General features: G+C 42.7%; 2 protein-coding genes across 2 annotated transcripts; both read right to left on the reverse strand.

Moving 5' to 3' along the window:
* Positions 1-9,732: 9,732 nt before the first annotated feature.
* Positions 9,733-20,129, reverse strand: cry2 (cryptochrome circadian regulator 2). The gene is made up of 13 exons (XM_079742726.1): positions 19,860-20,129; positions 19,052-19,160; positions 18,263-18,405; positions 17,528-17,712; positions 17,318-17,406; positions 16,175-16,312; positions 15,906-16,031; positions 15,507-15,692; positions 14,879-15,030; positions 14,113-14,315; positions 13,729-13,809; positions 12,183-12,826; positions 9,733-11,172 (listed from the first exon to the last, which is right to left on the reverse strand). The coding sequence occupies exons 1-12, from the start codon at positions 20,015-20,017 to the stop codon at positions 12,189-12,191; spliced, it is 2,208 nt and encodes a 735-aa protein (XP_079598852.1). The 5' UTR covers positions 20,018-20,129; the 3' UTR covers positions 9,733-11,172; positions 12,183-12,188.
* An 898-nt stretch (positions 20,130-21,027) lies between these two features.
* Positions 21,028-24,479, reverse strand: LOC307080912 (transmembrane protein 263-A). Its single transcript, XM_079743877.1, has 3 exons — positions 24,296-24,479; positions 23,683-23,782; positions 21,028-23,016 (listed from the first exon to the last, which is right to left on the reverse strand). The coding sequence occupies exons 1-3, from the start codon at positions 24,299-24,301 to the stop codon at positions 22,736-22,738; spliced, it is 387 nt and encodes a 128-aa protein (XP_079600003.1). The 5' UTR covers positions 24,302-24,479; the 3' UTR covers positions 21,028-22,735.
* Positions 24,480-25,958: the final 1,479 nt, after the last annotated feature.

A 25,958-nucleotide genomic window follows, 5' to 3' on the forward strand; every position in this document is an offset into this window, starting at 1 on the left:
TAAAAAAATGTTTGTGTGTTTGTTTGTGTGCGCGTGTGTGTGTGTTTTTGTGTGCATTTGTGTGTTTGTCGTGTGTGTGTGTGTGTATGTACCTGTAGACAGCTCTGTGGCTTTGCTGTTTCTCCACTCCGTCCAGAAAGCAGGAGAACACTCCGAATGACTCAGCACCTAAATCAATAATTATCGATCAGCAAGGAATCATGTTGTATGTGTACACAGTTAGCAATAGTATGCTATGGTAGTTTAACAAACTGTATTTTTTCTGTACTTCCCATCGGTGACTCTCTTAACTTAATGTGTGTGTGGATGTGTGTGTGTGTGTGTGTGTGTGTGTGTGTGTGTGCGTGTATGTGCGTGTGCGTGTGTGTGTCTGTGTGCGTTTGTATTACATCAATTAGGAATAGGTGATTGGTGATGCTGAGCCTAGCGCTTTAGTTTAAACATAATATAATTGGAGAGTGTGATTCCTCTTTACATAAGATGTTCAGAGAGTGTTTGCAGACGATGAACGGGGAAATCACCGGTGGATTTGTACTGGTTGCCGTTCACAAACAAGTTGACGAACTTCCTGGTTGCCGGTGCTTTGCTCTTAATGCTGGAGGGCTCCTCCACACTCTTTGTCCCAGCAGCCATCTTGGACTGCCTGATGAGTTTGACCACCTCCTCTCGCCTCGTGTTTTGTAGTTCTCTTCTTTTCCTCTCCTCTATCCTCTGCTCTAAGAGCGAAAAAACAACAAGGAACAAAGAGGGGTCAGACCGCTGAGGGGCAAGATGGAAGAACCAGGTCAACGATCGACATTTACGAGAGTGCACGCTAGCACCATTTATGTCACACTTAGTGGTGAAAAGGTGTGGGACAACACTGGGTCAGACTTGATGAAGCATTTATTAAGACCTGAATGTCATGCAGTTATTTAATATATTATAATATATTACATTTAATGTCACATTACCTGTAGTAGTATCAATGCTCAAGGGTTTTTCCTTGGCATCAACATAAATAAGAGGATTTCTTTTGGTTTCTATTCTACCCTCATTATATATTGAATTGTTTCGCCATGCATAAACATTCATTTTCATTATCTTGCATTGCGGCTTTCTATTTACCCATTAATTAGCATAACCCTGCTAGCCAGTCTCTAGTTACCTGTAGGCCCTCTATGGCCTGCACAAAGACACATAATTAGGCACTTGATTGAATGTGACTTCACTGTTACCAGTCCATCCCTTAAATCAAAAATCCCTTAACTCATCAATCCCTTAACCCATCAATCCCTTAAATCATCAATACCTCAACTCATCAATGCCTTAACTCTCCATCCCCTAACTCATCAATCCCTTAGCTCATCAATACTTTAACTCATAAATCCCATAACTCATTCGTCCCTTAAATCATCCGTCCCTTAACTCATCCGTCCCTTAAATCATCCGTCCCTGAACTCATCCGTCCCTTAAATCAACCATCCCTTAACTCATTCATCCCTTAACTATCAAATCTCTTAACTCATCCGTCCCTTAAATCAACCATCCCTTAACTCATCCATCCCCTAACTCATCCATCCCTTAACCCATCCATCCCATCCCCCATCCATCCCTTAACTCATCCATCCCCTAACCCATCCATCCCCTAACCCATCCATCCCTTAACCCATCCATCCCATCCCCCATCCATCCCATCCCTCATCCATCCCTTAACCCATCCATCCCATCCCCCATCCATCCCTTAACTCATCCATCCCCTAACCCATCCATCCCCTAACCCATCCATCCCTTAACCCATCCATCCCATCCCCCATCCATCCCTTAACTCATCCATCCCCTAACCCATCCATCCCTTAACCCATCCATCCCATCCCCCATCCATCCCATCCCTCATCAGTACCTTGCCGTCGTTCCCTCTCCAGCCGTGTCCTCTCCTCCTCGTACTCGGGGTCCTCCTCCTCGTTGGCCGACTGGTAGACGGTCTCCGTGTCGCTGTCGTCGTCCTTGCGGCCCTTGGCCAGCTCCGTGGCCAGGTCCAGCTCCAGGGGCTGCCCGTCCGGCCCCAGGCCGTACTTCATACAGCTGTAACTCAAGCCGCCCGGCGCGTCGCCCTTCAGCTGATCTTTGGTTGCGTCCGTCCCTGCCTGGCGGTTCTTTGCGTCCTTCCAGGGGCCGTTCGTCTCTCTCTGGGTCTCACCGTTGCCGTTGAGAGCGCCCACCGCCGACGGGGCCGGGTCGCCCTCGCCGTCCTCCTCCCGGATGTCCGTGTTGGTTCTGTCCGGCAGGGTGGCGGCGGGGCACAGGGGGTCCGAGATGGGACCCTCTATGTCAGAGCTGATGGACATCCTGTTGGAGCCCGACTCGCTGTTAGAGCGGGACAGAGCCGTCGGGGAACTCTGGTTCCTGACGTCGTTTTGTACTAGGAGGGGGAATAAAGAACAGAGAAGAACGATGGAAACTACTTCACGAGCATACCCAACAAATGACCTAATGTTTATGGGCAGGGGCCAGTCTGAGACGCGCAGGTGGCTTGCCTATACAATCACAGTCTGTCAGTCAAATCCTGATGACCAATAAGCTATATTTCATAGCTTTTATAGTTTTTTTTTCTCATCCTTATATCCTGTTTTGATAGAAAACCATGTAACTGATAGGATGGATGTAATTTCCCGCTTCTCCAACTGCAGAAAAGGCCCATTTACTTTGATGCAAGCGACCACAATATGCACTTTGCTCCAGAAGAGTCACGATAGTGGCTTGTTTTTTGTTCATTTTCCCTATTCATTTCGGTGGAATTATAGGGCACATTAGGAATTGATGGCTCACCTGTAGCTTCTCTCCTGCGCTGCTCCTCCTGCTGCCTCTGCCGCTTGTCCTGGGACCCTCGGTTGTCACGGGAACCCGTCTTGTCTTGGGACCCTCGGTTGTCGCGGGACCCCGTCTTGTCTTGGGACCCTCGGTTGTCGCGGGACCCCGTCTTGTCTTGGGACCCTCGGTTGTCGTGGGACCCCGTCTTGTCTTGGGACCCTCGGTTGTCGTGGGACCCCGTCTTGTCTTGGGACCCTCGGTTGTCGTGGGACCCCGTCTTGTCTTGCGTCTTCTCCGGGTCTTTTGGTCTCTGCTTTCGTGGAGCGACGGGGGTGCGAGGGACCACCATTGACGCCACACAAATGTTGGGGCCCGTGAGGAGGTTGTTCACCTTGCCGCCTCCTCCAGCCGCTCCGGTGGATCTTTTGCCACGGTCCCCGGTTCTGGACGCCACCTTCCCTTTGTTCTCCACCTTCTGCGTCTTTACTTTGTGAGCTCCCGTCGCCGCCTGCGGAGGTCCATTCCTCACCCGGCCCTCACAGAGCCGACCTCCCCGCTTTGCCACCTCTCCTTCTCCTCCTCCTCCTCCCCCTCTTCCTCCTCCTCCTCCTCCTCCTCCTCCTCCTCCTCCTCCCCCACCCCCACCTCCTCCACCTCCTCTTCCTCCTCCTCTTCCCACTCCTCCTCCTCTTCCTCGGCCAGCGGCAGTGCCTGGGCCTCTCTCTCTCCCACCTCCTCCCCCACCTGCGCCTCCTGCTCCTGCTCCTCTACGAGGATAACTTGATACACCGCTGGTGGAGTTTGTTTTTATCCTGTCTCCCTGCGGTCGGGTCTGTGTGTCTGCAGCTGCACCCGCGGGTGTGTGACTGTCTGTCTTTGTTCTGCCCCCCCCTGCTCCGGAGGCGCCGGGGGGCTTGGGGGCGGTGCGACGGCTGCCCAGCAGGACTTTCTCCCCAGTCTTCTGCGACCGGCTGGCCCCTGCTTGGGCTGACTCCCCTTAATCCACACACACACGCACACGCACACACACGCACACACACACACGCACACGCACACACACGCACACGCACACCCACACACGCACACACACACATGCGCACACACACGCGCACACACACGCGCACACACACACGCACACACACACGCACACACACACATGCGCACACACATGCGCACACACACACACACACACACACACCCGCACACATATGCACACAAACACAAATACACAGACACACACAGAAACACACGCACACACACACACAAATACATGCCGCACACACACATACACACGCACACACACACACACACACACACAGGCACACACGTGTGCACACAGAAAACAAACAGGTATACGATTATTTATTAGGTAATCAGTGGCATTAGGAACAGATTAGCAGAGAACAGTAAGACATGTGTAGGACTAAACCAAGCACTGAAACCAAGCTGCAGTTCGTAAACAAGGGAAAAACATGATTTTATATGGACTAATAATAATAACTATGGACCACAGGTCAGAGAGACACTTTTCAGGAAACCATATTTAGTTTGTGTAAAATGGCTTAATGCAGTGTATTTGCATTTAACATTATTCTTACATCTCATTGCCTATTTCTCTGCTCAAATATGCCATTATTCTAGTGCACATATAGGTAGAATAAGAGAACATTGGTCAACTGGCCACCATAGTTTGGTAGACAAATCGTTTTTGTCCAAGCTTTATCACCCAATTAGATGTAAAAGGGAGGTTTCATTTACGTTCCAACCAATCAGTGAATGCACAGCAAAGCACATACATTCAACTAAATAACAAAGTCAGCACTAAGTGGAACGCAAGCAGGGCAGTTTCCCATCCCACACCTCCAACGTTGCCAGCCAACCTCATACAAAGCAGGGGAAATATGAGAAGGGCAAAACAAGAAGAATATTGAAGTGGCTCATCAATGATGGGCTTTAAAACTGGACCTGGGCTAGTGTGGATAATTTCGGTGACAGAGTAGTGCAGGCTATAAGAACAGTGTTTCTGCAGCACCTCTCAACATGGGTCTGCTATGGGTTTTTGTGAGGGGGGATGCTGACAGGAGGTTTGAGGACATAAAGAGGAGAAGGCTTCTGAAGCAGAGGCCAGAACATCCACAAACTAGGTCAATATTACCCAAACACATATATGTATATGTAAACATGTACTTCAATTATCCCACTCTTCTTTGTTTTGCTGTATGAAGTATACCATTGCATGGGGTGGTTGTCAACATGCATTATAATTCATATTATGTGTGTGATGTAACAGACCTGTGATGCGGGGCGAGGCGGAGCGGCCATCTTTACAGCTCTCCTTCTTTGATAGAGAGTTGTTGTTGATGGTGTCCTGGTTAGAGAATGAGCAGAAAACAACAACAACAACAACAACAACAACCATTAAAACATAAGACAACATAAATAAGGTCTGAGTCTTGGTCTTGATTGGTATCATTCAACTTTATCTTCATTATATATGGCCATTCACGACAACAAAACATTAAAATGTTCTACGTTTAAAGCAAGAATCATGCACAGTGTAGAATGGTGGCTGAATTAAGCATAATTTTACATCACCAGGTGTAGAATTATAAATAGTTTTATTTCTATCAGCTCATTGTTCAAATATTATACAAATCACAATGCAGTTAATAAGCAATCCAATTGAACTCATGTCTGCCAGAAAACTCCACTTTCTCCGAAAGTTTCTGGTTCACTTCACGTCTCACCTAGGGAGGATTAACTACACTATTATAAATGATACTATTACAAGTGATACTATTATAAACTATACTATTATAAATGATGCAAATATAAACTATTCTTTAACAAACAATACCATTATAAACTATATTATTAGAGATTATACTATTATAAACTATACTAATATATTAGAAATTATACTATTATAAACTATGTTCCCAAAGAATAATATTCCAAACAATACTATTATAAATGTACCTATTTTAATGCAAAGTACACATACTGCTGACTTACTGCATTAACCATAGGGATAGCTGAGTATAACAAAAGTATCAGGCAACAGAACTTTCTCCTATTGCATCACTGTACTCAGGGATTAGCTGGCTGCTTTTCATCAACAAAAATAACTGTAGTTTCTTTGAGTGTCCTCTGCGCCGTGAGTGATATCGTGTTTGTATCTCCATCTTTCCTACTCGGGTTGCAACGTTTTCATATCCCTGCAGTTGCAGGCTGCAATCTCCCAGCCTGTGCCTCCATGTAACCCATTTAGAGGAGAACCGCTCCTATGACCCCCACCATCAGAGTGGGGGTCTGATGGCCCCCAACAGCAGACTCACCCATCACCAGACCTACCAATGGACCTACCCACGAACAGACCTACCACCAGACCTATCTACGAAAAGACCTACCACCAGATCCACCCACCCCCAGACCAACCCCCAGACCTACCAATGGACCTACCCACGAACAGACCTACCATCAGACCTACATACGAAAAGACCTACCACCAGATCCACCCACCCCCAGACCTACCAACAGACCCCCCCCCACCACCAGACCTACCCCAAGACCTACCACCAGAACCATCCAACACCAGACCTACCACCAGACCTACCACCAGACCTACCAACAGACCTACCAACAGACCTACCTACCACCAGAACCATCCAACACCAGACCTACCACCAGACCTACCACCAGACCTACCAACAGACCTACCAACAGACCTACCTACCACCAGAACCATCCAACACCAGACCTACCACCAGACCTACCAACAGACCTACCAACAGACCTACCAACAGACCTACCAACAGACCTATCCATCCCTAGACCCACCACCAGACCTACCCAGAACCAGACCTACCACCAGTCCTTCCCACCACCAGACCCACCAGTAGACCCACTACCAGACCCACAACCAGACCCACCCACAACCAGTCCTTCCCACCACCAAACACACCACCAGTATTTACCACCACCAGACTACCGTCATTCCTACCCATCACCAGTCCTTCCCACCACCAAACACACCACCAGTATTTACCACCACCAGACTACCGTCATTCCTACCCATCACCAGTCCTTCCCACCACCAAACACACCACCAGTATTTACCACCACCAGACTACCGTCATTCCTACCCATCACCAGTCCTTCCCACCACCGTGACCAGACCAACCAACCGTCCAGACCCAGCCACCTCTCATCCCAACCCAACATACCCATTTCCTCCCTATGTCCTTAAAGGTTGTTTTGGTCCCCTTCTACTTGCTGGACTCTTTCTGTGCCCCACTGTGGACTTGAAGTGTTGGGTTCCTTTCAAATCCTTTTGGCCATGATCTTTAGATACAACTAGAGTACAACAAAATAAGCTTGATTGGATGGTGTTGAGTGTAGCCTTTCTGATAATTTCTGAGTCATGATGTGTGCAGTATAGCTAGGTATTTGTAGAACTGCTTTCAGTTTCAAAGTTCATTGACAGCATGTACTGCCAAATGGGAGGTCAGATATGCTATTGTACCACAGGATGCAAGAAGATAAAACAGCAGAATAATAATTTGTTCTCATGTTTATCATACCATTAAACTTGACCAATATCAATTAATTGGTTTCCAATCCAAAGATAATAATACATATTTGTTTTCCATATGGTTAGAAAGGATAAAGAATGCCTGCGCAATAGTTCTGTCATTTCTTCATTGGATGAGAGTATTTGTATCTTGATTGTCATATTGTCATTCTGTGTATTGTTTCGGTTGTCATATTTGGATGTACAAGGCTGATTTTGTAAACCTCTTTAATCTTTACGTTGTGATGGGGGATTCTTCTGTGTTAATAGCGTTATGATGGTTTAATGGATACATGATATGGCACAGAAGACATTTAACCAGAGATACCTCACTGCTCCTTGCTGTCTTCTCTTAGACAAGATTCACTCATCCATACACTCACTCATGTATGTGCACACAAACACAAACACAAGCACGACACAGACCCGGACACTCTCACACACACACACACACACACACGCACACACGCACACACGCACACACACACGCACACAAGCGCACACATGACACATGCACATGCACGCACAGCGATCATCATTTTAGACAGCAGAGTGGTCTTGCTGGGTTATTTTAAAGGCAGGATTCATCTCGCAAGCCCAACAGACATTTCCAGAACACACACACACTCACACAATATACCAAATGGCGTCCCACCTACAGGATCTGCTGGTGATGGCTGACCTGTCAGTAAACAGGGTCCTACCTGGGAGCGGGGCTGGGCCCGATGGGGGAAGAGAGCCAGGGTGGTGGGTCTCTTTGGTCGTCGTGTATCCATAATAACTCTGGGCGGTGGATGGCTCCACCCTTGACATAGATGGTAACGCGGTGTCCTTCCTCCGTCTCCCTCTCGCCTATATATCTCCTTGCGTTTTATATTTCAGGTCGTTTCGGGGTGTGCCTCTGCCTGGACGAGGCCCTCGCCCAGCTCACCTCTCCCTCTCTCTCCCGTTCCCTCCTCCTCAGCATCGATCAGCTCTGGAGAGATGAGCAACACACAGACGCACCCTCCTCACCGCCTCCCTGGCTGCCCATTGGCCGCGCCGTGGTGCATCGTCATCATGTTCCTCACGGGAGAGGGAGGGCGAGTGAGAGAGAGAGGGAGGGGGGAGCGGAAGAGAGCGAGAGAAGGAGAGAGGGGGGAGAGAGAGAGGGGAGAGAGGGGAGAGAGAGAAGGAGAGAGAGGGGAGAGGGGGGGGAGAGAGGTTAAATAGAGACTGGGGGGGAAAGACAGAGTATGCACAGATTAAGACGGAGGGAGAGGAATGGTTCACGGCAGACAGAGGAGACGGGAGGAGGGATGGGGGAAGTCAAGACCGACCAATCACAGAGAGGCATGACATCATCAGCTCATCTGTCTGCGGCTTACATTGAGTGAAGCTAATAGATGCTTATATCTGGTGTATCTTGTGCAATATTCTCTGTGTGTGTTTTAGATGTTTCCTTTAGAGTGTATAACAATAATGGACGCTTGTGACAAGCTAATGTCTACGTACACATTATTTGGAGGCTATGTTACACAAATTGTTTGTAAATATTGTTGCCGGTCTAAAAATGTGATTTATGTATTATTAATGTGAAAATAAGCATTGAGCCCACTCTAAACGGGGTGCAGCTACATGGATGTGTTTGGATGCACCACACATAATGCAATAACAGTCTTCTTGCAGCAGTTATCTTTCAATATTTATATATTGCTTTTCTGTGTCGGAAAAGTCTTAAGAGAACTGAGTAAATAATTGTTAGTCATGTTGAACGCTAAAATTGTTAATGATAATGACCCCAAAGAATATATGGCCGGTGAAGGTCACTGAAGCTGCAATGTTGCTAAGTAGCACTGTCCAAAATAAATCAAATGGGTTCCGCCAGACCGTATTGCACCATCTCCAGCAAAATTCCAGAATCTCTCACACTGCATTTGGGTCAGCTTTAGCTAAATGGATGAGCGCAAACTTTTGTTTTGAAAGGCAGAACCTCAACTGCCTTATCTTTTGCAATGTATTTTCATAAGAATTACATAATAATAATTTGCATATTTGATACAAAGGTTAATCAAAATACACACTAATTGATAAATTAAACTCTTCACAGAAAATGTTTTATATTGGCTGGTTCAGTATTCATAACATTTTATTGAACAAATACTACGCAAAATAAATATTTATATATTTTAAATTCTATTTAAAATATGCGGAACTACTTACTATTTTACATAAGAACAAAAAACTAAAAAAGAGCACCCACCAAACCTACTAAAACCACAATTTTAATGAAAAAGTTCAACGCAAAACAACACAAATAGAACATTTAGTCTTATCCAGATGGCTTAAGAAGATACACAATGTAAGTTAGAATAATTTATGTACACAAGCATCTGATGAGACAAGGGATGTGTTCACAGGTAGGTGGTATTTGTACCACAAACTCAGAGCAATGAAACAATAACTTTCTTACTTTCTCCAATAAAGTGCCTAATAATATACTTTTGCGTCCACAATAATTTATGCAGACAATGCTGAACGTGGTTGGATAAAATGTTGGTCTATCGATTATGGTGTACATATACTCTTTTACATACACTTGATCAGGCCAGTAAACCAAAAATACTCCCTTTGTATAACATGTATGGCTAATTAGTAAGAATACCAAACAAAAACGGCTTTCATATAGATGGATATGGGTAAGATAAAAGGACATTCTTACAGTTTAACACTAAATGCAGATTAAGAAAAAGACCTCGAACATACTACTATAGACACAAAATATTTTCAAATGTGTTATCAAACTTAAGTCAAGGTAGTCTTTAAAAAAAAACATACCATTATACAGTTGAATTTAATACTGTTTATGTGTATGTGGTTATCTTTTGTGTTTATGGACGACATAGTGGAACTATTTTCTCCAGAACCCATTTACATAATTACAAATAAATGTTTACATGTAATAATAATAATATGATCTATTAAGGTCTGAAATACATTTGAAAATATAATTAATTACAAGGTTAGTCAAATATTCCTTTTAGCTACATTACGAAAATGGTTGTGGTAATGGTATTGGCAGATTATAGAATTGTAATATAACAGAAAACCTTTCCTTATTTTCCCTGATAATAATTTAGACACACATTTGGAAAAACATGTTATCATTATAATACACTCAGTAAAAGGTGATTATCACCACTGACAGCACTTCAAAATACTAAGCGATAGAAAATAGGTTTTTGTTACCCCAGAACTTGCTCTGGATATGTTGCATTCACTTTTGGCTGCTTAGTAAATATACTTTATCATGAATACTGTCTTAAGATAAGCTGCATTAATAGTCTGTGCTTATAGTTTCACATTCTACCATACTAAAGAGAAGCAAAAAGCTTGCTTGTGATATAGAATATTGCCAATGATAGGACAATGTCACCTCATTAATTCAGTCAAACCTTCCTAACATAATACCATTTAATACCATTTCTGGCACTATATCAGCACTTTTTGAGTATTCAACCTGAATAAGAATTAATATGCTGTAATTTTATGGCTATGGAAACATACCCATTAATCATTATAATGGTTATTGATTCAAACTATTTACAGTAAACAATTCCAAGTTAAGAACATTAAAAAATATCAGGATTGTCAATCAAACAAAACCGGCTACCCATTCCTCAGAATGTTGCTGATGTTGAATGCTCAGTATTATATTTATTTCAATTATCTGTGTGTAAATCTATATAAAAAGGACAACAGGAACGACCTAGCTTTATTTCGTATTGCAGCATCTCTCCTTTTGAGTGCTGTCCTCACCTTGGAATTACCTACAAAACACAAAAGCAAAGTCAGCAAAACCATAAAGAGAATTGTCAACTCTAATATATGTGTAATTAGCATTTATTGTTGAGGAAATAGATAACATCCAATAAAAAAATGGAATTTGATATCATAAACAGAATTCTGATTTTTTCTTTACCTCCAGTATGCTTCAGTAAGATTCAATAGATTTGCAAATTGTGTTTAGTCATCACACTTTGCCATGAAAATGTTTTGCCTGCTAAATATGTTACACATTCAATTACAAATGAAATAAATATGTTAAATAGTTAAATTAAATCATGAATGTAAGGCTGAGGTCATCATCAACATCAAAGTGGTGAGAGAGCAGAAAGGACCACTACTTGCTAGGCTGCAACCACAACATCAACTTCAGTTTCACTAGATATTGAAGAAATCAATATCAACACAAAAACGAGTATTAAAATTATTTGCTTCCGCAAGAATAACTAAAGCCAAAGAACCACATTCATTGTTATTACCTATTAACAAGCAAGTCTTGATTTTGGATGATTATTTAAGATTCAAACCTCCAAAGACAACTCCAAACAATTAATTACCAATACCAACTGTAGAGGCTAAGAATTCAATTAATGACTAATATCAACTATAGAGGCTGAGAATTTAACTAATTACCACCATCCAATGTAGAGGCTAATAATTAAAGTAATTACCAATATCCACTGTAGAGGCTAAAAGTTCAATTAATTAGCAATGCCAACTGCAGCGGCTGAGAATTATTAAATCATTACCAATTCCATCTGAAGAGGATGAGAAATATTGAATCAATACCAATACCAACTGAAGAGGATGAGCGTTAAATCATTACAAATACAGACTGTAGAGGCTGATTTAATTAACTACCAATATCCACAGGCTGAGGATTCAATTGATTACCAATAACAACTGTGGAGAAAGATAATTCTGAAGAAAGCGAGAGGCAAACTCCCAGACTCCCATTCAAGGAGACACACAAACACATACGTTGCCTCATTACCTCCAACTATCCCTGCTGATCATTTGGGCTGTCCTGGATCTCGTCCTCGTCCATGCACTCCTCCATCCAACACTCCTCTCCCTCGCCCCCGGCTCCGTCCAGGGCCTTCCCCCCTTCCGCCAGGGCTGCCGGGACGCAGCCCGGGACGCATCCCGGGACCCCACGGGCCCTTTGGCTGCGCCGGTGCTTGCGGAGCGGGCCTTTCTTCCTCTGACCCAGAAGCGGAGCGTGTTGGCCCGCTAGCGTAACCGGACGCGGAGACAGAGCTCTGAACGGGTTTGAGGCGGGACTGAGGTTTGGGAAAGCGGGGTTGGATGCTGGGTCTCTGCCGGGGGTTTGACCGGTGGTTGGGTCGGAGGATGGGAAGGGGATAGGAGGAGGGGGGAGAAACACCGCGGCGGGTACATCTAGGGATAACTTGGTTATGGCCGCCGCGGAGGACGAGACGGGGAATGCGGAGGGGTCCGTAGAGGTGGAGGCGTAGGCCCGAGGGGGTGCTGCGGGCCCCCCGCCTGCCTGCCCCCGTGTGGATGTGGAGAGAGGGTGTGCTGCAGAAACGTCGAGGCCTAGGGCAGGAGAGGCCATGCATGCTCTGGAGGAGGCTGGGACTGGTGGGCAGGCCGCCGGCTCATGGACCGGAGAATCTAAGCAGAACACAGCATCGTAGTCTTACATGAGCCCACAATACACAGAATACATGGGTGGGCTTCAAACTAAAAAAAAATGTACATCGGTGATACATCATATCATACAGCAAGAACCTGAAGCAAGAAGGCAGGTTATTCAGTCTTTTAAAAGATTGATTGTAGTTGTTAAGAGTGTATTCTACTTGTGAGTGGTGGATTCTAGTTGTGAGTGGTGGATTCTAAAAATAAAGATTTGAGAAAGGGGAAGTTTTGGTTTCACATGCTTGGAGTTGTTCTAGGACAACAGGCTGCAGCTCAGGAGGCAGAACGGGTTGACTTGTAACCCGAAGGTAGCTAGTTCAATACCCGGCACCTCCTATCGCGCAGTGTCCCTGAAGACACCTAACCCTAACTGCTTCCCACGAGCTGTCGCCGCGTGTGGTTGACACCGCTGTCGGTGTGTGAATGTGTGTATGAATGGTTGTAAGTCAATTTGGACAAAAGCATCTGCTAAATGCCCTTAATGTAAATGTTATGGCCCTATGCCCTTAATGTTGCATGGCGATGCAGAATAATTTTGTTGCGTTCACTGGAACAGTAGTCTATGGCATTAGTTGTTTGGAGGTCTTCCCAGCTGTTCTGTGTTCCGAAAGGGCGAGGCTGTTTGTGGTTTACCCTGCTTTTGTCCTTCCTGCTATGCAGCATGTTCAGAGCTTAGTTGTTATGGCATGCAAATGTAACTTTACTCCAAACTTTGGATCCGGAAGTTCCCTGAACACATGACTTCTCAAGGAGTCTATTTCAAAACAAAATACCAGAGATACCCTTCTACCAAAAAAAGCAGACCCCATTGCTGAGGCATTAATGTTGACGCTCATGTCAGTTCTAACTGGTTGGAAGGCCGAGACGCAGGTCCTTACCAGGACCACTGCTAGTCGGGGACTCGTCCGTCATCGGTGGCTCCGCCTCCTCCTGGATGGTTGGCACCGATGCAAGGAGACCTGCAACACAGATAACAAATACATCCATATTACTAAGTAGAAAATAGAAATGTAGCTTAAGCTTAAGTTTTGGTAACCAGGGAGTAAAAGTAACATTTATTTATCCCCATACAAAACAAACATTTTAGCCTTCACAATCAATTAACATGTATGATGTCCTGCTTTCAAGTACCCCCAACCAGGACAGCAAAAAAGTTGCAGTATGAAGAAAACTATTTGCATTACATTTTCTGTTTATTAAATAGAAATGTATGATGGTAAGATATGGATGAAGACCAGGCGAACGGTTCAGTTGGGACTTACTGAGGCCTCTGTAATGGGACAGCTGCTGGTAGACCTGCTTCATCCTCTCTATATTCAGCCGGCTGGCCTCAGCGTGGTTGATCATGGGTTTGGGGTAGTGCACGCCCACCACGCAGTGGGCGGCCTTCTGGACGGATAAGGGGGCGTTCCAGGGCTCGTAGATGTAGCGGTTTGGGTAGTCCTTCAGGATTGGGATGTAATGCCTAAAAGAGCATTGATGTTTGAGGTTCATGGTTTGCATCATTTATTTTTTTCGAGTTATTTTCATAACTCAGCATTGTTGAATACTTGATCCTGATTGGTCAATAATGTTCCAAGGTTGTGTATTATCTTTTAACAGTTTCAAATCAATGCACAACAAATCCGACTTTAAAAACATTGGTAAAATACAACTATTTCCTTGACAACACAAATAAAACATGCTCTGCATATTGAGCGGGAAAATATTTTAATTCCAACTGAAAAAAATATATAATAGTACGATAACAAAACAATAATGTTACAGGTGAAAGTATCTAATATCTCAGCGACTGTGGTATGAGTGGAATCAAACACTTCGGGGTGTTACGATATTGGAACATAACATACTTAGTCGTACATTACTTTCCAATAACAGGAAAACCTGAATTGGTTTATTCCTAACGTCTTCAGCAATCAAACATTCCCTTCAAAATACACATGAATAAGGACCATGGATCACTTCAGGAAATTATCATTCAAATTGCAAATACTGAAAAAAAACAAGCGCTATTGGCATGAGAATAACCTTATATAATCTCCTGATGGATCTGTCCGCCGCCCAAAGCCAACAGGACAGTAGCAGTGGAAGAACTGCTGGAAGAAGGCACTGCATGAGAGCCACATCCAGCTGCCAGCGTTCACACTCCAGTCAGCATCCAGCAGCAGCTCCTCAAACACCTGGAGTGATACAAAGACAACCAAAAACAACAACCGATTCATCTAGTGTGTGTGTATTACCCTGCCATAATTCCAATACATTTGTGTGAAATAACTTCCTCAATTTATGGATTGAGTCATGAGTTAAGTTGTATCGCATCAGAACTGTAAAGGGCTTTTTATGGTTCCCGTCTACGCAACCCAAGGGGGTTTACAGACCCATTACGTCCTTGCGGACCCTCCTTGCGTCCACCGCGAGGGCCTGACGTGCGCCTCCCAATAACCTTGCCTCGGGGGCGACGCAGCTGCAAGGCTGCGATTGGTCCTCTCACTAAAACCGACGCAGAACCAAAGCAGGTTCACGACTGCGTCGCAGCGTCTACATGGTCCTTGCGTTGCGTCGACGTGGAACCATAACTGAGCCTTGAACGGTTCCAAGAGCCCGATGAAAGTGGCTCCTAGAGTTGACCAGCTTGAACATGCGTCTGAGGATGTACCTTCATGCCGCTCTCCCAGCTGATCCACAGGTCTCCCCGGGTGAGGAAGCAGGCCACGGCGTGCCGGGCCAGGTGATGGATCCAGCCCTCCTGCCGTAGCTGGGTCATGATGGCGTCGATCCAGGGGAAGCCCGTCCGCCCTTCGGCCCATTTAGCCAACGCTTCTGGGTTCTGGTCCCAAGGTATCTGGGGTCAGGGGGGGGGCGATGTTATGGCTGAATAAACTTCTGAGTAGCAATGAAGCGGCCCAGGGCTCCACCTTGGTTTATATTTCAAGCAGATCTTTAAATAGATATGCTGCTATTAAATGGACAGGCGGCTGCATTTCTGGTGTTTATGGGTTTGTAGTTAAAAGATGTGTCATTAATAACCCGACTCTGACAGCAAGCGTTTCCGAACCTGGACACAGATGGGGTTTCCTTCCATGCGGTCAAAGTTTGGGTTGATGGTGGCCGCCGTGTAGAAAAACTCTCTCCACAGTAGCTGTCCGAACAGGGAGAGCGGAGGACTGCAGCGCTTACGCAGCTGAGACAGACGAGAGACAGCGGACATACAACGTGATCAGAACGATGAGGAATTATGAGAGTCAATTCATTAGTCTGAGTCTGAATACATAGGAGATCATCCTAGATGCCCCCTAGAGGTGCGCTTGTGTTGTTCACCTTTACCTTCATGTATAGTTCTCTCAGGTTGTAGTAAAACACCCGGCAGGACAAACAGCCGAAGCGCAGGAAGGGACTGAGGCCCGCCGGACTGGCGAATAAAGAGCAGACCCCTCGAGGGGGCTCAAAGTTTGCCACCCACGCCTGCACAGACAGAGATGTGGACAGAATCTGTCACAGGGTTTTTTTCTACATTGAAAATAGTTTGGCAGCCACTGAGATGATTTTACGTTCCACCAAAGCAAAACTGGTGAGGCTAACGAGGAAAGCCAACGTTATCGTTGGTTGTGCGTGTGTTGATCAGGTGATTAGTTTGGTTACAGTTTAATAATCGGTTTGTCTGGCAGATTAAAACAAAAGCCCCTTCTGACTAAACGCACCGTTTAGTTTACAGAGGAAATCTTTGCATTTACGAACAGTAAATGGACTATAACATTTGATTATCTACTTTTTAACTTGCAGAAAGGGAGCGAGAGAGTAAGCAGAATATTATCAGTGGACATTAGACAACACTCAAAGCCTTTGTTCCCTTAGTTCCACAGGTAACTTCACAGACCATTCGTACTTTAAGTGCTGTAGAAAAACGACATCATGGCAAAATGTGTTTTTTAAATGCACACATTTGATGGAGTGGCAATAGGTGAAGGATGGAGAACGAGAGGAAGAGAGGGTGTGGTTTTTTTAATGGGGTTTCCTTAACTCAAGAATAATAGACATTTCTGTTGATCAAAAGTTAATTAATAAAAGGAAAGGAAAATGCATAGATTTCGTTAAATTAGTGTATCACAGACTCATTGGCTTAGCTGTACTCGGACTGGTCATGCTTACTCTGGTGCGTAGCCATCCCCCAAAGGCCCATTCTGAGCCAGGAAAAACAATTTCTGAGTCAGAGTACAATTTCAATGTATTTCACAATATCAGTGAGTAGGAGTGTCATGACAATTTAAACTAGCCAAGGTATCACACTGCCCAATTGTAAAATAATGCAAGGTTGATTTGCGTATGTGTTTTCACGACAACACAGAACATAGCGTGTAAATGCAGTACTGCTAGGTTACTAAGCTTCCTTAACCACAAGAATAACCCATTTTAGGATAAATGTTAATCTGACAAGATTTAAGGATAACATGTCCTTAACGGGTTATTGACCTTCCTGTCCAGGTGTTTGTTCAGTCTCTCCAGCGCCTCAGACTCCCCACCCCTCCAGACCGCGGGAGGTAGACCTTCCGTTTTGAAGCCTTGCATGTCAAACACACAAGCAGAAAGATAACGTGAAGCATTCACATTCATTTAGGATGACAACAAAGAACATTTATTTCCGAGAAAGCTTATCTCTAACATTAGGAGGGGCCTTCTTACCCAGCTCTTCCAGTGAGGGTACACTGTACTGTTGATCGTGGTCTTTAGCTATGAGTGTTTTACACCTCTCCATTTGCTGCGGGGTGACGGTTGGCAGGGGCCGCCGGGGCAGATCCAGCCTGTTCACGATGGTCTGGAAACGCTTGAAGGTCAGTGGAGCACTGTTGTTGTTCATCTCTATAATCCTGTGAAGCATATAGAAATATCTTTAAATTTATATTTTGGATAAGTGTTACGCACTTGCGCTCCTAGACTTGTTGGGTTCAACCTAAGCCAACTGCCGAACTACTAAACAAACTAAATAGTTAGCTAAAAACCTTTTCTTAAACCCCTTAATACTATCTGAGATATTTTAAAGTCGCTACAAAGACGCTTTTGCTACTTAGGACAAAAGCATCAACTAAATAGATGTAATATAATGGGACATTTCTTTAATCCCTTGAGAGGGCAAACAATTAATTTAAACAAATTGATTATCTAATGCTAATCCACATATGGTCTAATACTATATTCTATTCATCACCAGGATCCTCTTCATGAACACAATAAATGAAGGCAGAATGTACGTATTCCTACATCTTACCAGTAGGATATTTACACATCACGTATATGTAAGTGTTTAGACAGGGGTATGCTTTGCCGAGACAGGGGACATTTGATACGTACTGTCGTGACATGTCTGCGTTTTGTAGTCCGCCTCCATCGTTGCATAAGATGCGTGTTAGTCATACAAACCTGTCAAGGTTGTAGAGGGTGTGCAGGTTTCTGACGATGGTCTCAACGCCCATCTCATGAGCCACCTTGATGATGGCCCCGTCTCTCTCTTTCCCATAAGGCTCTGGGTCATATTCAAATGTCAGGCGGGTGACATTCCACTCCTAAAAACAAAGAGACAGAGATAAAGAACAAAGATTCAGGTGTAGGTTAGGGATAGGTTTAGAAAGATTTATTGGTTGACTTATAGGGAATGCACCAGAATAAGGGAGTGGACTTTTCAGAATACATCGAATACAACATTACCACAGATGTGATAATTATTAATAATTTAATTTAAAATGTGATATTTCAAATGAATAAATCCCACCCCTCCCTTCAGGCCTCCCTCCAAAGCCCCTCCACCAAAACACGTGTCTAGCTGGCTAGCTTTAGCAACAGGTCTGCCTAGCCTTGTGGAGGACTGTGGTCATGCTCAATAAGTACACGGGCACAGTGCATAGAGGGACAGTTAGGCAATCAAGTCCTTTTGTGTAGGATGATTTAAATGATTGGACAGGCTAACTACGGCCTCATGGACCAGATCTTTTTTTTTTGGACAGGGCATTTTATTTATTGAATGCTGTCAGGGTGTTAAGAGAATTTCCACAATTATATAAAAAAATGCTTCTTAAAATAAATTGCTTTCAGAGCAGCTTTGAAAAGAACGGGCTGTCTTCTTAATCATTCTTTTCAAAAATATGAAACCATTATGCCCACATGAATACATCATGCACAGGCCGCTTATTAATTTGTCATTATTTGACAAACCTTGAAAAGCCTTGGGAAGACATCCGTGGGCTGTCCTCTAACCACAAACAACCTGGAGTTCAGTTTCCTCAGGCTGTTGTCCAAGTCCTCCAAAGACTCCAATAGAAACCTAAGAGAATACATACAGCTATATATATACTTGGATATATGGAAATCAATGTTTACCAAGGTTAGACTTCGAATTTTAAATGTTGTGTCCATAGGGAGCTACACAATATTAAGCACATATGTGCATATTTTTTTTACCATTGTATAACATATTCATAGATGCAGTTATTTGCTATCATTGTACTGCTGCATGATAATGATATATAACTAGATGGTCATAGGTGATCAGCAAGTGTGTGTGTGTGTGTGTGTGTGTGTGTGTGTGTGTGCGTGCGTGTGTGTGTGTGTGTAATTTATTACAGAAACGGAAATGGGAATAATGTAATACAGGATAGGTTGCAGAATGGCAGCATGTTTTTAAATCAATTCAGACATGACATCAACCCTTGCAAGCTAAGTTATTACTCTTAGCTCACTTCATTTGTTTTACTTATTGCCGTTTATTCATGCCATTTAACATTTGAATTACTAATTGTCAATAACGTTAAGTTTTAAAACGTAAACACACAAAATATATATAGTGAGGCAATGTGTATGCATCTAGATCAGAAAATCTAGCGGAGTGGATTGAGCACCTTTAGATCATCGTTACACAAAATGATTACAATATAATCTCAGTCGATCGGATTTAAAACGACATTTCGATTTGGGCAGCAGCTGCGGGACAGCAAAGGAGTAAAAATGTTATTAAAGCACAGACCTCCATCGGTTGACTCCTACGTTAGCGGAGCCAGCAAACCACGGATCCAGAATATAAACACAACAAACAGTGTCCGCTCCATTAAGGGCCTCCTGCAATGAAGGATTATCGTGCAAACGCAGCCCTTTGCGAAACCAATGTACTGAATTCACCACCATGATTATTCATCAGACCATCATTATAGTACAAAGGCAGAAACGAGCGTTATCAATCAACTGATACCGTTAAACGGAATAATAAAAACCAAAACAAGCACACTTCGGTCAAGTCTGAGAAACTTCGCCGGCTGTCAGTGGATGGCAGCAGCGTGTTTGGGTCATCGCAACGTCATGTAAGAGGTGTTTCATAGGGCTGTTCCGGTCACTCCGCTCATTGGCCAAAATCTGAACGTCATCATTCATTTATAACAGGCTCGATGTGCATTGGTTGCTAGCACATGTTTCTGAAGAGTGTCACGTTGTTGTTGTTTTTTTCCTTTTTTCTTCTTATTGATTGAACGACGAGCAGCAACCATCGAACGCTTTGAAAAAACAAGTTTTTTTATTGTGTGCCTCATGGCTGTTGTGTTCTGAACACAACAGCTTTATTCGATTCTCAATAAATGCATACTGCTTTTTTAATTATTCAGAACGATGTTATATTATAAAATGTTTCATTATAATTATTGAAAAATCGTTCTTTTGTAAGCTCAATGTATATTAGATGCATATACCTTTATTGCCGTAAGGGGAATTTGTCTTGCACTTAGGAAACTTTCAGTTTAGCACTGAAACAATGATCACTTTGGATCATTGTCCTTATTACTACCCACACAAACACATACTATATTCTACATGATAAATGGGAATAATCTACCTAAAAATATAAGAAATTAGAACACAAATGTTCATCATTATTTTGCTACTACACATTATTTCGTTTATTATACTCCCTCAAAGCTTATTTATATTTTAATTTAATCATTTATTGAGTCATTTACACCTGTATATCTAACTTATATTAAATTATATCTCTAAAAAATGTAAATTCTAAGATGAAAACCAAGCATTTTAATTAGATAATAGAGAATGGTTTAAAAATGCCCAAATATGTCTGTCCTGCACGCTAAACCAGTCTTTTATAATGGTCAGTCTCCCACCCAAATAATGAATGACACGTGACAGAGAATCCAGCAGTTTTTACTTTATAGAATACAGCATAACTGACCTTCTGCAAAAATAGTTCTATAATAGACAAAAACAGCCTGAAAGATAAACGAAAATAGAAAGAAAGGAAAATATTGGATTTAAAAAAGATTACAAAACTAAGATATAGATAGCTGGGTGAAGGCCACATTGTGCCTGAAACTTATAAATAAATACCGACATTCACAGAGAAATAAAAACAAAAGCAACTAAAAGAAAATTATATGGTAAAAGGGTTTGGTGAAGCTCACAATAGTTTCAGATTGAGAACAACATGCAGACTACTACATTAAGCTCAACACAGCTAAATGATATGTAGCATTTAACTATATGTAACATTGATACATGGTGTACTGACACAATTTTCTTCCTACATTGGCATACATACATGAAAGAACTGAATAGAAATGGAAACGTCAAGATTCTGTTTGAAAACTAAATTGACGTAAACAATATGAAAATATGGTAACAATTTAAGATTATTCTATGGTTTTACACATCATATCGATATATTTGTCTTTAGTATTGTTACAAAATTTTGGGAAAATTCATCAAGGTAAAAACAAATTATAATCTAGTACTATTGCTTTCAGCTCCCTCTGCAAAACACACACAGAAAAAAACCTCTTGAAAGAAATTCTCTATAATATCCTATTCTCTAATTATTCTAAATAAATGAATACTAACCATTTTAGTGATTATTATTATTTTTCTTTGCAAAACAAGTTTTAAACAAAAACAGCCCAAAGGGATAACATATTATTTGGGGTTTAGTGATGTTTACATACTCCAGCTCAAACCAGTTCATGTTGAAGCCATTAAAAAGGTGTACTTAATATTAATCCAAGACCATATCAGATCGCTGTTGAATCACGGTTGGGATCATGATTGGTTGTCCAGTTCATTACTACAAGGGAATGTATGGTAGAATTGGAATAAATGAATCCGATAATTTAAATACTTTTCTAAGATTCAATAAAAAAGATTTGAAAGCGACCAGTCCTGGTGCCATTTCTGAATTGTCTCTCCTGTTCAAATGGTCACTGATACTTATTTCCTTGAAAGGAGGTTAACCCACATTTTTGCTTCCATCGTCATGCAATCATGACAACAAAAATTTGGGAACAAACACAAATCCATATCACAAGCCATTTCACAATGGCACAAGTTTTATGCAGAAGAGGTTTTAAGGCCAATTTAACTGTTTCAAGGTAATTTCAGGTATGGCTGAAACGTTCTTTATAGGCCACATCTTACTTAGAGGCGACGGCAGGTCTTCCATGGACTAAGATAAAATAAAGGTCTCAAGTGTATAAAATAAATTATTATGTATATCTATTCATTTTGAAAATAATTAAGTATCCTTAAACCTATATAAAACAGTGGTTACACTGCTATTTTACCATTACTATTATATTTTTGTTAGGAAAGAGATCATTTGTAGTATTTTGACCAACTATAGACCGCAACCGGCTTATTTTTGGATCATTTATCAGGAAAATGCATTTTCACCTACCCTTAGCATGAAACATCTCACGCTCCAGCCAAGCACGTATCAACGATTAAATTCATCCATCAGCGTTCCAACCTTTTGCACATACGCAAACAAAACGCGCATGGAGAAAATGCGCAAGCGCTACACATAAACAAAAAGAAGCGGCCCGCACACACGCACGCACCCACGGTCGTTCATCAGTCAGCCTTGTCCTTCTTTCTGGTCGTGACTTTGCTGGCAACCGCTGACCCGACGGCCCCGACGCCCCCCGTCACCATAGAGTAACTGCCTTTGACCAGACCCACGCCAGCCGACGGCACGCTGGTCACCGCAGTCTTGGTGATCTGGAAACCTTTGGTTCCGACCCAGGCCACCCCCCCGAGAGTGACCCCCACCACACCCCGGGTCATAGTGAACAGGCCACCTCCCACCTTCCACAGGACTCCGCCTTCTGATTTGGGATGGCCTTTTTCCCCGTCTAAGAGACAACAACAAAAATGAGGAGGGGAGAATGGTTAACTTTAAAATAGAAACTTTTTTTTTCTATATAGAGTATATAGTGACTATTTCTGCATCATCTCATTGAAAGATTTCTAAGTTGTGTTACATACATCAGTGGTTCAAAATGTGTACTTGTGTGTAGACTAAAAGCCTAGTGAGTTGGAGGAACTAATTCAGTAAAAGTATGGGGAACCCAAAGTAAGGTTCACTCACTCCCTCTCTCCCTCACTCACTCTCTCGTGGGAACAAGAGTAGAGCTGTGTTTGATAGGCGAACAGAAAGAAAACCATATCCTAAAGTTAGCAAGAATACAAAAGTATGCTGTAGTTGGCAATTAAACAGACTGATAAGATGGCTAGAATTGTTGCAGGGTTGGATTTTCAGGGAACGTGTTGTTCTTATGAGGATGAAACTTGATGATGCTTATGGTTGACAAATGGCATACAAATAAAAATGCACATTGTAAAGTAGTGTTGTCTTCAGAGTTCAGTCAGAGCCAAGAGAAATACCTACCTATAAGGCAGAATCACATTTGCCCAGAGAATTGCAACGAAATGCACCTTACATACATAATATACAACATACATACGTTTTGTATTGCTACAGAGTATTTGTATGAAGCAGGAGGGAGCAGGTGTCTCACCCTCTGGGGGACCGGAAGTCTCCCCCTCATGCTGCTCTGTGTCGTCGTTGTCATGGTGTTGGGAGTTGCCCTCTTCATCTATCTCCTGCTCTGTGAGGACCTGATAGGGAAAGAGTACCGGTAGTAGCAAATAGCAAAGATTACAGATACGATCAACACATCTACTCGAACTATGTTGTGCCTTTCATTAACTGCGTGAACTAATCGTGTATTTCCGCTGCTGCTAACGGAAATAGCAAGACTAAGTTTACCACAATAGTAAACAGCCCTAACCCTAAGCCCTCAACCAAACCCTAAAAGCTAGCATATGCTCTTGTATCATTTAAACGATTATAAAATCAGCAGAATTATTTCTGTCTAATGTTTGTATGTAAACTAACGTACGACTCAGTCTGTTTTTATATGAGGGGCACAGTGGATTTAGTACTACTATGCCCTCCTAGACCAAAGCTTGATTATTTTTATATTTTGATGCACAAACATTTTGTAACAAAGTATTTGCATGATCAACATGACAACACTTTGGATATCGAAACGTTGTCACGGTCATCAGACATGTCATGAGGCTTTTCAAAACGGACTGTCACAAAATCCAACCCCAACCCCCACTCACCTTCATATCATTCACTCGAAAACTACTTAAAAGCAGACAATTCGTCTTTGATAGCTACATTTAAAAAGTGAAGGCAAATCTTAAACTTTGCTATTAGAATGATATATTTATCTCCCGTAGCGAATAATTCTACAGCGTTTCCCTTGCATAGTACATAAGATGCTCTGTGGTTTGCCAATGATCACAAATCCTAGAGGACGTGACGCAATGTTTCTATTCTTGGTGTTGGTTCAAAGGCTCTGCAAGGTTGCAAACAGCGCCCTCTGTTGGAAATAAATCTTCCCATTCTTCTTCTTGGTGTTTTATGGCCGTTTGCATCCCTATTGTCACATTACCGCCATCGTTTGACCTGATGTAGAACTTTTCAAATCCTCTATATCAATAACAACAAACAATTAAGTGTTTCCTAATTTCTGACAATCCTTCCCCCAGATACCCGGATGTTTCCCATTAATCTGTAATGTGCTGTTTAAATGACTATGACCACTATGAGGTAACCTTGTCATTATGACCTGCTCCTTCCTGTTCCTCCCAATTCTCTTCACAATCCCAACTCAATTCATTGTATTGAATACATGTATACTGTTTATTTCTCTGTCCCAACACTGCTGCCACATTTCAACTGCTTGCCTCCACACAATTACCTTTTACTTTAGGCATTGAAAGTAAGATCGCTCAATTTATGTATTTCCATTATTATATTGTCTTCTATTGTACAAATTCTTATGGCACAGAATGTGTGCAGGAACCCACATCAAACGGGGTGCTTGATGGTTGTTGAATATAATGGGGTTTACAGTCCTGCCCACGAATCATTAACACCTGAAAGGATTTTGTAAAGGCAGGGTCATGGGGGACCATGGAGAGACGCCATGGAAACTAGGTCAGGTCATTCATCATCATGCATCTGCTCCTTGATTGCCGATGGAAACATCTGCCAAATGTGAGCCCATCAACATTTTACCAGCTATAAAGTCAGGACTCTCCCCCTGCTCTCAGAGAATAGGTGAAAATAAAAGATGGCGAAGACTATCGAAGGAAAAGTGAATAGCTTTATACCCCTGATTGATTTCCCACCTTCCCCCCATTTCCCTGTGTGCCTCTGTCAAACTGCCACGAAGAAGTATGGTGTAGTATAGTGCCAAATCTACCACCGGCACTTCCATCAGATCATCTGTTGCTTACATCCATATGATGCTATACTCCTACTGCATCTTAAAATTACATGCTTTTATCCTAGATCTAATTACAGAGTCAGTGTGAGATGAAACGCAGATGAGAGCACATATGCAAATAGGTGGTACAGAAGACAGAGCAACGTGACAACAATCTGACAAAGAGCACATAGAAGTACAGGCTAACCGTCACTCAAATCAGCTTAATAGACCAATTCAAAATTCTCTCCTCCCCTCCATTGAATCCTGTACTCCTTTTTTTGCAATGCCTCTCTTTGTCTACATTTAACAGACAAGATATTCCCTTTTTATGTTGTTGTTAGAATGTGTCTTTAGTATATAGTAATATCTATAATAAACAAATTTACTAATCAGCATTTACCATTTTTACAGAACACTATTTATTTTTCTCATTGATATATTATGAAATTTTTTGTCAATATTCAGTTACGGTCTCATATTGCTTTACAGGCCATATATTTATGACA

This window comes from Pollachius pollachius (assembly GCF_949987615.1).
Source record: "Pollachius pollachius genome assembly, chromosome: 9".
Taxonomy (NCBI): Eukaryota; Metazoa; Chordata; class Actinopteri; order Gadiformes; family Gadidae; genus Pollachius; species Pollachius pollachius.

Bases quoted from the DNA above. Each gene is read 5' to 3' on its own strand.
- LOC307080912 (XM_079743877.1), bottom strand. The intron at 23,017-23,682 runs GTGAGACACCTG...GTTGTCTCTTAG, and splicing joins GACTTCCGGTCCCCCAGAGG to ACGGGGAAAAAGGCCATCCC.
- cry2 (XM_079742726.1), bottom strand. From the start codon at position 20,017: ATGGTGGTGAATTCAGTACATTGGTTTCGCAAAGGGCTGCGTTTGCAC. The intron at 16,313-17,317 runs GTCAATAACCCG...CTGTCTGTGCAG, and splicing joins ACAAACACCTGGACAGGAAG to GCGTGGGTGGCAAACTTTGA. The intron at 13,810-14,112 runs GTAAGTCCCAAC...TCTGTGTTGCAG, and splicing joins GTCCCATTACAGAGGCCTCA to GTCTCCTTGCATCGGTGCCA.